At 40.0% G+C, this 12,475-nt stretch overlaps 1 protein-coding gene across 4 annotated transcripts in view; it reads right to left on the reverse strand.

Annotated features, from left to right (window-relative positions):
• Positions 1-9,794, reverse strand: part of LOC120545756 (sarcosine dehydrogenase, mitochondrial-like) — a 40,911-nt gene extending 31,117 nt beyond the window's left edge. The window contains exons 1-7 of one of the 4 annotated variants that reach the window (XM_039780322.1): positions 9,571-9,794; positions 8,359-8,548; positions 7,569-7,705; positions 7,126-7,304; positions 3,272-3,451; positions 2,368-2,491; positions 1,965-2,065 (exon numbers count right to left, since the gene is read on the reverse strand). In XM_039780322.1, coding sequence (XP_039636256.1) covers positions 1,965-2,065; positions 2,368-2,491; positions 3,272-3,451; positions 7,126-7,304; positions 7,569-7,705; positions 8,359-8,543 — 906 coding nt within the window. In that variant the 5' untranslated portion in view covers positions 8,544-8,548; positions 9,571-9,794. Of the gene's footprint in view, positions 1-1,964; positions 2,066-2,367; positions 2,492-3,271; positions 3,452-7,125; positions 7,305-7,568; positions 7,744-8,358; positions 8,549-9,504 lie in introns of those variants that run through there. The other 3 variants (XM_039780320.1, XM_039780321.1, XM_039780323.1) reach the window with 3 other exon arrangements.
• Positions 9,795-12,475: the final 2,681 nt, after the last annotated feature.

The following is a 12,475-nucleotide window of genomic DNA, read 5'->3' on the forward strand; positions in this document are numbered from 1 at the left end:
GGAAGCATATATATGGAAAAGGGTATGCAATACGGGCCAAACAAATCATAAAACTCTTTACAGCACCAGTAACTAACTATAGAGTTTCTTTATGTATGGTATGGCAGCTACTGACACACCATTAAATCTTCTTTTAAAAACACAGCACAGAGAAGCATCCATCCCCTTGAGTCTAAGCAAATATTCTTGTGGAAGTGTCTAATGAATAGTTACACTTTAAGTATGTTGGGTCATTTGTATTCATGCTGTCATTGAGGCTTTTTATTCCAAAGTCAATTGCCTCTCTGGGTACAAAACCAAAATACCAGTGAAAAAGCTGACATTTGGAAACATTGCACTACATACTGTATAATAACAGCCAAACTGCTACTCTCCTCTCTCTTCTGTGCTAAGTCAGGCAGTGAACTCCATGTGAACAACACTGGACTTTCACAAACTCTGCCCTGTATTATCAGCAAGCTTTTTAAATGTAAACCCCCTGCAGCCTCTCAGGACAAAAACAAATCTTTTCATGCACACAGACATTTGGTCAGCATGAGATGTTTGACCTGACAAATTGCACACCCCGGTTAGAACTAATTTCCTGATGGCATCCAAATGAGTGAGTGTGTCATGTTGTGCGTGTGGGCTGATGTCTGTGTACATGATGTAGCAGTAATGCTGGTTAAGCTGCTCTTAAACTACATAACACAGAGACAGCCCCCCTAAAACCACCGGCCTGTAGAGGATGAGCACAGTTATCCATGTCTACACCAACTAAAAATAACACACACGAGAATCACAATCACAGTTGACAGTAGATTGTGTATACAAGCCATGTTAGATGTGTTATATCTGCATATAGAGGCCTCCCCAATACCCCCCAAATACACACATTATCAGAATTAAAGGATACAAACAAAACAATCTCCCCTTGTTTCTTACACAAACAAGCACACACATCTCATTCCAACACTCACTAACAGCATTCTGGACCTTTCCAGGTGGAAATATATAATGTCACAGTGCCCCCTGCTGGTCATACAGACTTAATACAGACAGATGAAAGATTTTTTTAAAGATTAGTAATTTCTATGAAGATGCCTGAAGAGTAAATTATAAATCATGTACAATGTAATGTAAGGCTTTAAACATTCCTAATGAATTGTGACATTGTACAATTGTCAATGTAATTGAGAATGTTATAGTGGCATTGTATCATTACATTTACTTAGGATTCCTCTGCCCCTTGTTTTACGAGGTTTAAAAAGTTGTTGGAAACACTATGCAGCTTTATGTTATGAAATTAACAATTACCAAGCCATATTCTGAAAAAGGCTGCTACATTAACATTATAATACAAGCTCTATTTCTGGGAATAAAAAGGGCAAAAAATGTATAATACTATAAACCGTATGTGCAAAGTTATGTTACAGAAAGGCTGTGTATTTCAACAAGATGGAAAACAGGAGATTACAACTAAATCTAGGTCCACACACACTACAGTACATAGACAAAGCATGTTGTATCAATACTAAAGAGCACAACAGCTCACAAGGTAGATTTAATGAAATGCACTGATTCCAAAATAAACCCATACTGAACTATACACAAACACAAGTAGCATAAATACTTGTTGGGACTGTGTTTGGGCAAACATGATTTAGAAGACATCACTTATCAGATCTGTACTACAGAGGGTATGTTGTGTCTCCATTAACATACCTTACCTCTGTATAAGCCACAGAAACAAACAAATGACAAAAATAGGGCTTTTATAATAGGGGGCCTCTTTAGCTCTCTGTATTGACAACAATACAGGATATGATGCTCCAAAAGCCATAAAATCATGGCCATTATGTCTGCTGTTTGCTGGCATACTATTAGGGCCTACAGAGCAGCCTGCCAATGGTTGATTTTATTTTTAGTATACTATATCATGAACCACAGTCAAGCTGCTCTGATATGACAGACGGAGATCCTACCTGTATGCCTTCAATTCTCTCGGTCACCACATAGGCATGATGCATCGCGATAAGAGGCACCTTGACTCCAGCCATTTCCCCCAGCTTGGTGGCCCACACGCCTGCATGTAACACACAGAGACACAAATGTCATAAAATTCCACCTCTAAATCTAGACATGCAATTTGGGCATGTCTTGCAAATGCTGTAAATAGCACTAAATTGCTACTTTTCCATCACGTATCAAACCACTTTGCAATCTCACTTTTACATGGCATATTTGCTTTAGCAGGGAGTTAGATCAAGAATGCCTGAACAATGTTAATTTTGTATGTCAAATTAGGTAAAACTACACAAAATGCTTTTAATCTGTGGGTTTCTTGTCTTCGGGATGATTAGTTAGCTGATCTTGTCTGAATCTCACCTGCACAGTTCACCACACAAGGTGTCTCAATGGTCCCATGAGGGGTCTCTACTGCCTTCACCCTCTTCATACCGAAGTCATCTGTCTGCACTTTGATACCAGTCACAGGGCAGTTCTCGATCACCTGATTTAAAGAGGACAGTGTGGAGTTATTTATATGCAACATAAAGAAATGTATATGCTCTGCTCCAGCCATGCAGTCCCTATTTGTAATAAACAGATGAGTTGTAGAGTAAATTAAACAAATAATACAAGAGTCGTTCTAAGGTTCTCCACTGCTGCCGTGATGGCAGTAGTGGTTCAGTCTATTGAATCAATCACTCGCTCACTCTCCACAATTTTGCTGTACCTCATAATCCTATCATATATTCATAATTCCTCATATATTACCTGACAGTAAATGAATGTACAATGACCACATTGTTTCAGTGTTTTTAAGTTGCTTTGCCATTGTAAGGCTAATAAGTATCTCTAAAAAGAAGCAACCTTCATGAGGCCAAAAAGTCAGACTAAAGCCTCAAACTTTACCCACCTTTTGTTTCAAATGCACTGTGAAAGCACTGACCATCATAAATATGCAGGTCTTACATAGGTTTTGGATCAGTTTAAAAAGTATGGTGTTGTGTATTACACAACACCATACACATCACATCACTGCCATTCAATATGTTTTTTGCTTGAAACAGCAATTCATTTTTAGCTGTACACAAGGTGGTGACATGGCTATCTACACTGAATTCTCTTTTTACGCTAAAAAGTAGAAGTGGCAGAATAGAATTCTTTCAAACATACATGCCAAAGGTTATTAAGATAGGTAGGTAATTAAGATATTTGAACTACCAAAACTGTGTTTACTGCTGATCCAACAAGCAAAAACACCGGTCAGCAGACCAGCGCACATTACCGTGGCTCCCCTGGCAGTGGCAGCTCTGGTCAGGGTGGTACAGGTGCCTGCTGGGTCCATGGTGCCATCTTTTGGTACATACAGGGTTCCATACAGATCATCAACATTCATCAGAGGATAGAGGTCTTTGGTCTCCGCAGGTGACAGGACATGGGACTCGATACCATAAACTTTACCAAGCTAGAAATGAGGGGAGATGGCATGTTTTATTGGTTATGGTGTTGCCTGAGAGGGATTATTTCCGTTTAAAGATGATCACTTTTATTCTACATCAAATGAGAGAATTAGTTACCTAATCATTAATTAGGTTTTACGTGAGGATTGTTGATTTGAACAATTGTATTGCTTTTTCATGTCTGGATCAGTTTCACCCCGTCCATTGGTTAGGTGAAGGTTAGGTTAAGTGAACTTCGAACCTTGAACACACATGTGCCACGATGGTGTTGAGCAATAAAAAAAAACAAATATTTTGCTTTTTTAGGGGCCTGAGGAGTTGTTGCAGTAGCTGTAAATCTGAATTACCCTATTAACATGCAATTCTTAAAAAAATGCTAATTTACTAGTGGGAGACCGAGGTGCATGCACGTATTAAGTCTTTATCAGGTATTGTACTTTGTATTATTGAGGTAAAGACCCCTTTTTTTCCACAATTACCAATTATTTATGAGCAAGAAAATTCAGTTTGTTACAATCGTTTACATGCACTGTAGCAGCCTGGTTATTGTAAAACCTGTGTTAACATGCAGCAGACCAGACCAGTAATCATACTCATCTTCTACCTACACTTATGTTGCTTTATCTTGTAGCAAAATGTGTATGAATTTTACCAAAACTTATTTGTTTAGCTGATTTATTTCAACTTCTAGAACTAAATTATTTTGAATACAACCTATTTTTGCTGATCCTTCCTTTCATCCCGCCTCAGTGACTACATTTCCATGCACATAATATTCCGGTTTTTCATCCTTATTCTGAAAAAGACGTTATTCCGACTAAGAGGTTTACATGGCTAATGAAAGTGAATATTCCACTTATATTCCTGTTTACTTGTAGCCGGGCAAAATAAGATTTTTTTTCAAGTTTACCAGCGGTGGAGGACTTGTTGGACCGTGCGGACACAGCGTCCCTCTTTCATTCCTTCAACCAGCTTCTTGAAAAGGTCGGTGTAGCGATGTGTGCGCATATCCAAAAACCTATATCCAAGTCTTTGATAATGTTTAAAAGTAGCCGTGTTTCTTCTTCTTGCCAGATCTGCAGCCTTGCAAACTGTTTGCTGGTTGGTTTGTGTACAGCAACCATAGCAACTCACAGAGCTGACCATAAGCCATAAACAGGCAAGAGGCCGTAAACTGCGATAAAAACCCTGACTGAGACGCATATTCCGAAAGCGCTGTATGAGACGCATATTCCGAAAGTGCTGTAAACATGTCCAAAGAATGCCTTTAATAAACACAAATAATAGCGGAATATCCCACATGTCTTGATTGGAAAATGCTATATTCGGAAAAAGGTCTTATTCGGAATATCCAACCAGAATATGCTGTTTACATGACCTGTATCAAATTCAGAACATTGTCATATTCGGAATAATAGTGGAATATTGGTGTGCACGTAAACGTACACAATGTTGTCACAGTGATACTTCCTCTGTATGAAGTCTTTTTGTGTTCTTTAAAAACCCTGTTAGCATTTGCAACCACCTACTTTGAAGTGCACCCAGTTACAATTGTTGCTATGGAAACCATTAAAGCTGTATGACAGCACCTTACGCCAGTTAATAACATTTAAATAACCTCGGCTTGATGCAAGAGCAGTTGCTGTGGCATTTCTGTAAATCAGCTGTATGAAAAAGATACAATTAGAAGGTAGCTACCACAACACTTAGGTGTCAGTGTGTAACCTAGCCTTAGCAAATGTTAACCAATTCAATATCTCCCTCTGCACCGAGCATTAAGGGGATGTTTATTTCTTGGATGATTCATCATCAAATGCGTCAGGGAAGTTTGACTGTCATGTTTGACACAAAAGCAAAGTGTTGCTATACAGCTTGGGTCAAAGTTTAATCTACATTAGTTAACACTGCAACAGGAAATGAAATGAGCCCTATTAATGAATTGTGTTTAAAATTATCAGATAAATGAAATGATAAAATAGCACCTTTTTTTTTGTTCGCATTGTGACACTTGTTGGAGGGAAAGTTTTGATGAGGTTGATGGTATTTTATTACGTGAAAACCAGTTACACCAAAATGTACTCAAGCACTAGACACATATTGCAACCAATAATATTACATTACATTACATGTCATTTTGCTGACGCTTTTCTCCAAAGTGACTTACAATTGCTATATATCAGAGATCGCACACCTCTGGAGCAACTAGGGGTTAAGTGTCTTGCTCAGGGACACGTTGGGTGATGTATCGCAGTGAATAAGAATCCTTTATTTACTTAAAGTGACTATATGTAACTTTTTTATGTTTCTGAAGCTCTGTCATTTTTCATACAATGGTCTAAAATTACCTATAACAGCAAACAAGACTAAAAGTGAAAAGAACAAAACATTTTATATAGTTTTTATTAATGCCTCTACCCGGGTTCGGTTTTTCCCACAAAGTCACAGAATGATTTACGGCAGGTTAGACGGCGCTACAGAGCACACAATCTGACGGTTCACAGGTGTCATCGTAACACCGGAAAAGCCTCCGTTAGTGTATCCAGCCAGCAGAGCCAGGTAAAAGGAAGCAGGAGATTTCGTTATATAGGCCTAATTGTATTTTAGAAGTTATCTGTTGTAGTTATGGCTGATACTGGGGCAGAACCATCACAGAAAAGAAGGAAATTAAATGAAGATATAACAACTAAAAGCTAAAAGGGAATGTGAAAGACAACGGGTGATAACGTGAGTCAACTTCGGTCTAGCTTTTAACAGATGGAGACAACTACGGGATTGTAAATTATTCAAATTTACAATCCCGAATTGGCCCTCAGGTAAGTAATATGTTTATTTCATTAATAAAATAACTTTACAATGCGCAATTGGGTTGTACGTCAGTAGCCGTCATTAAACGTTACGTTACGTCCCCCTTAAATTTATCGCGGACGTTTTATTCATTTTAGTCTGTGTGTGTGTTGGCCTACTATTTTCTTTTCCCTTGTCCCCCTGTAATGTTACTTGTGTAAAGCGTCCTTGGGTGTCATGAAATGTGCTATATTAATCTAAGTTATTATTACGTTGGTTGCTACAACAATCTCTTAATGCTTTGGCTCATGACACGGTGACAGTGATACCTGGTTTAGCTCACGATACATCCAAAGTAGGCTAAATTACCGTATGTAACACTTGAAATGCAACAATGCATCTGTAACTTATTCTATTATTGCAAATGAATGATTTTCTGGTTGAGCAAAACATTCATCGCAACTATATGACCTCCCGGTAATGCGAACTCAGTAATATACAGTGGGCAATACAGCACTGTAAAGAAAAGACATTTACGACAGCAGGTGTGGTAAAAACACCGCTAGAATCAACACAAACTGAAAGTTACATATAGCAACTTTAAAGTGCATATTATGCTTAGAGGTTTTATCAGAATAGGTTTACATGATTTAATTTTCAAAAAACACCATAATTTTTGTCGTACTGCACATTGCTGCAGCTCCTCTTTTCACACTCTGTGTTGAGGTCTTTGTTATAGCTACAGAGTGAGACATAACCCTATAACATGCACAAAAAAGATATATAACACATTGAAGGAAAGGGAGAAAGACAAAAAGCATAATATGAGCACTTTAAGTATCAATGCAATGATGTTTTCCACAGTGGCCATAAAACAAGCAATCTGGATTCTTACCGACATAAGGCGCTTGTACTCGTCCAGCCTCTGCTTGTTGGAGGCGATGAAGAGTCCTCCATTCTGGATCCAGCCTGTGTGAAGACCCGTCTCTTCCTCCAGGTCTTTGCTGATCACATTCCTGGTGTGGGCCAAGAGCTCTACCTCAACATCACTCGGACGAAGCTGCCACAGCAGACCTAGTAAACAGACACGCACATTAGCAGATTTACAAAAAAAAAAAAAAAAAAAATGTTGTAGACAGGAACGCATATACAGTGTGCAGATGAACATACAAACACACAACTGGGAGAACTTTATCTGCAGAGACCCAATTAAGACTTGGAGTACAGGAGAAAGGAGATACTGTAGATACATATGTAAAGAGTAAGCATGGATGGTTGAACAGTATAAGTAACAGTTCATACTCCTTACACCTGTCCATATTCTATATGGTTTGTTACCTGCAGTGTGCCAGGTGGTGCCAGCAGTCAGTCTGTCTCTCTCCAGCAGAACTAAGTTGGTCATCCCCATTTTAGCCAGGTGGTAGACGGTCTGACAGCCCAAACTGCCTCCTCCGATCACCACCACATCCGCTGATCTGAGACAGGTGGCAGACAGGTAAGCTGAGAACATGACCTTTAAAATGGGATAAGGACGATGCCACTTAAAACTCAGCAGCACTATTCACTGAATCAAACCAAGTCAACAATTAAAGCTGCTTTCAGTTACTTGAAGTAACAGTTTTTTGGAAATACACACATTTGCTTTGTTGTCGAGCATTAGATGACAAGATCGATCAAGAGTGATTCTTCTCCGCAACAAAGTAAATAAACATATTTCTCTAAATATCAACCTATGGCTTTAAAAAAAAAGTCTACCTTTAGTGTTAAGAAATGTTGTGGAAAGTGTTTTATTATTGAGCAGATTATTTAAAATATTTTTAAAACTGACAATCACATCTTTGTTTTTAGACCTTTTCCAGACCTGAGGGGTCTATAGAGCAGAGGTCATCATGACCCTTATTCCCACGTCTGATCTATAATGTATTGATCATTGCACAACCCCTCTACCCAGCTACTGTATGTTGCAGATTCTTCATGCTAAATCATCTTATCATGATGTAAGAATTCAAACAGAAGCTGGTCTTGAATTGCAAAAACTACTGGAAGTCAATAGTCACTTTTACAGCACATATTACAGTAAACACTATTCATTCATCCATCCATCCATCCATCCATCAAGCTAGCTAACCTGGGTAAAGGTTTAGTGGGTCCAAAGGAGGCTCCATCCTCTTGTTTGAGTGTCTTATCGTAGGGAACATTTTTTTCCTTGGTGGGCTCTGAGCTATAGGACCAAGCGGTTGTCCGGCTCAAGGGAGAGAGAGGAGGCCGCACTCTCGAAACAACCCGCCGAACTGCGCTCCCAAGGAAGGCCATAGCCCCTGTAGACAGTCAGTGGACACAAAGGGACAGAGTGATGCTGCAGAAACATATGTGGATACTATTGTGCAGAATATTTAAGGTCAGAGTAAAGTCATGTATAGTGCAACCTATAATCTGTTTTAAAGTTATTTACAAAAACATTTTTCTAAATTGCATGGCATCATGACAGACCTATACAATATTCTGTATCTGATTGAGGTGTATGGCTATGCAGAAGATATCACACTTATGTATAGTAATTGAGGAGTCATATCCAAAGTGTGTATCATAACACCAAATATATTGTGCATTTTACATAATGGAAAGGTTAAAGAAATGTTGGGTAAAACAGGTTGTTGGAAATAATATAATATAAAACTCTTTTTGATTAGTGTACTAGATTTCTATGTGTCAAAAGTCTTCAGCTCACAAACTTGTCCACGTATTTTGACTTGAGAAGGAAGAGTAAGGTTTGGTAACAGCTGGTTAAACAGGATTAGGGTGTAATTTACATGGTACACAATAGTAGGTGCGGACTTTAACCGTCTACACACAAGTGCTCATTTATCAACGGGCCTTGCTTTGCCGTTACTTCAAACTTATGCAACCTCCAATGGTCTCGCATTGCCAGACCTAGCCATATCCACATATAGCTTGACAGAGATTTTGAAAAAAATCGCAACTTTAAATTGGCTGCTTAGTGCAACAGCGGCCCGTGCACTGTCAAGTTTTAATAGCATTTAACAACACGTGCCGCTTTTTTGTACTTGAGAATAAACAATAACACATTAGCACATACGCGTACATAACAGAACATGCCCATTGAGTAGACTGCATGCAATAACGGTACATGTAAACGCCACAGCCCAAAATAACAACAGCATGATGAAGCAGCTGCAAGCGATAACGTGGCATAAATGCTGCCATGTGGTATCTCACACCAATAAGCATTGAATTCAAAACAACGTTACCAAACCTGCAAGTTCCAGCATGCAGTAAATTTGTTGCACGAGAGCAGTTCGGTTTCCACACGCACACTTACACTCGGTTCCGCCTCTTACACACTGTCCCGGAAAATACACTCGATGCAAGTTCTAAAAAAAGGTGGAGAAAAAAACACAGTTTGCAGATATGGGGTGGATTTGCGTCGCGAAAATGGACGAATACTTGTAGCAGAGACAGACAGCGGTTAGGTGAAATGTAGCAGGGGAGCTGAAGTTGTTCCTGTCTTGAACCCTCCCCTCCAGTCCCTACCAGTCGTATATACGTCTATACCGCTGCAAGGTTTCAGGTCCATTTGTATATTTTAGCTTTTTGCTGACCACTTCTAAATGCATGCTATTACAGTTGGCAGTACAGTTACAGTAGGCCTATGTTGCCAATTGGTTTATGTTATATCATAATTTATGTAGGGTTTGATTAATAGCAAACTGAAATATGCTTGATTTGTGTAGTCAATTCGTTGTTTCTGCCCAACACCAGCAATTGATTTGCAAATGTCCTGATTTGACTAACCAAATTTCTGGGTTGCTACCAAATTGACCGGAGTATACATGCTTGAGACTGAAAATGTGTTTTGGTCTTATTTTACGTTTGTGTAATTAAAGTTATATTTGTGCTTATCCCTTTTACAGGCTTTGCTATTGGTTTACACCTAGGCTCCGCCTTTGCACTTGACGCCCAATCAGGTGGTGGCATGCATGCCCTATTCCCTATAACTATCCTTTATCACTCAGCCACTTTGAATAAGGTCACAGCACACCTTCCTCACCCTCCGATGTCCCAATTGAAGTTACCTATTTCAGCCTGAACGCTAGTGGTGGGCAGATCGAGGCTTCGTGAAACAATGAAACAGTTGAAGCAAATGTGCCATATTGTGTCGAGGCTTCGAAACAATCCCACACCTGTCTCAGCGATGACACCTAGTGGTCACTTGCAGGTGTTGATCTGAAACAACCTTGACAATGAGCCATTTTTTTATTACTGTATTTTTCTAATATGTGAAGCTTGTAATCTGTAGGCTCCTCACTGTGCATAATGTTATTTTGGTCATGACAAAAGAATATTAATAAAAGCAATCAAGCCACAATTTCTCACTTTTTTTATAGATTTTTATTCAAAAATATTAATTTCTCTGCTGTGGAGCCTCCATTTTTATCTATCTATCTATCTATCTGTCTATCTATATATCTATCTACCTATCAATATGTGAATGTGACACTATGTATACTCTGTCTGTCTCTAGCCTATCAGTCAATGTGTAAATTTAAATGTAAGCCTAAATATAACTAAAGAAATCACACTATAAATGTCACTATATCACCAAAAATCCGCTATCTCAAAATAAAACTCCTCTCACAAAAGCCACGAGGTCAAGATGCGTTGACTTCACCTTTATACTGATGTGCGATTGTGTGTTCCCGACCCTGTCAATCAAACTCTGATTCATGCCACCTGTTGAAACACTCGTGAAACACTCCGATGTTTCATTTAGCCGTGGTCACGTGACATGGGTGTTTTGAATCACGCTTCGGATCAGTGTTTCGAAACATCTGCGCTTCGGGATCTCGACAAAGCTTCGGAACGTCAGTTTCACTTCAGCCACCCCTACTGAACGCTCCCTCCGCTTTGCCCAGCACTGGCGAAGGAGGCACCGATGGATAACACGTGGTGCAAGTTACATGAGGAAGATGACCAGCGTGTCAGTGAGAAAGATCCTGCGTTCCCGCTGCTTCTTTGATGATTCCCGCACACTTCTGCTTGCTATTACTGCTTAGGCTAACTCTAGGACGTGCTAGCATTTGTGGGATGCATGTAGCATCTTATGCTGGATTTGTTGACTTTGAAGGAGCACAAGCAGCTGCTTACTGTAGTACACTGAAGCATAAGCTGTCTTTCAGTCTAGTTGTAATACATTTGCTGATTAGAGGCACCCTACCTGGGATAGGGTTGCTTCTTCTCTCCCTAACTCATGTTGGCTCATCCAATATGGCCCCCTAGCCTGCTTATGTTCCTGCCTCTGAGACCAATATTGCAATTGCTCTGCAGAATCAGTACAGAGCGCTTGCCAATCAGAGTGGTGGCACTAGAGGCCCCTGGCACCAGATAAAGAGCTCTTTATTTGTACAGGTCGTGAGGTAATGGGTTGTGCTCCTTGGTGGGACCAGGAAGTTACCTCGTCAACCAACCTCTACACGGGCGTGCCGTTGGAAGACATTGCCTGGTCTCCCAGCTCTACCTTTGTGCTGTCCTATCTCAGGGATATGATGTCTGGTTGTATGTCTCACTCATGCTTGGTGCAACACCTGTGGGGGAGCCATGCATCCTGTACAAGGTGTATGGTTAGGCTGTGGGACTCCCAGGTAAGTTTTGGTCAGTGGCTTGTCTGCTTAAATTCTTTTCACCCTGTCAGCAGTTAGATCTGAGTTGCTGTATGCACGGATTCAGGCCCAGCTGGGAGCACAGCACATCCCTAACAGCCTTCCCCTCACGTGTTTACCAATAGTGAAGCCCATTATAGGGCAAATAACGTACAAAATAAAAAATAGTAGTTATCTGTAGGCTATGTAACTCCAGTTCTTTGAGCACATACATAGCCCTCAAAATTCATACCCAGATGGCCCCTGTCATCAGCTGCTGAGGTCAGAAGGGAGCAGAGGTGAACCGCTATTTTATAGGGCATGCATGCTACCACCTGATCTGCCTCAGGGTGCCGAGGTGGAGCCTCAATGGGGTAAACCAATAGCTAAGCCTGTAAGATGGCTATGCACATACTCGTAGATCTGGAGTTACATCGAGGTAACTACTGTTTACTTGACATGAGAAAGTAAATCCTTTATGAGAATGTTCAGCACAAAAACAGTGTCAAAGGGGAAACGCAGAAGCAGTCGATTTGTTGTTTGTTCTATTTCGATTAAATTATAAAAAAAACAGGTTGTGGTGGTTGG

This window comes from Perca fluviatilis, chromosome 17 (genome assembly GCF_010015445.1).
Source record: "Perca fluviatilis chromosome 17, GENO_Pfluv_1.0, whole genome shotgun sequence".
Taxonomy (NCBI): Eukaryota; Metazoa; Chordata; class Actinopteri; order Perciformes; family Percidae; genus Perca; species Perca fluviatilis.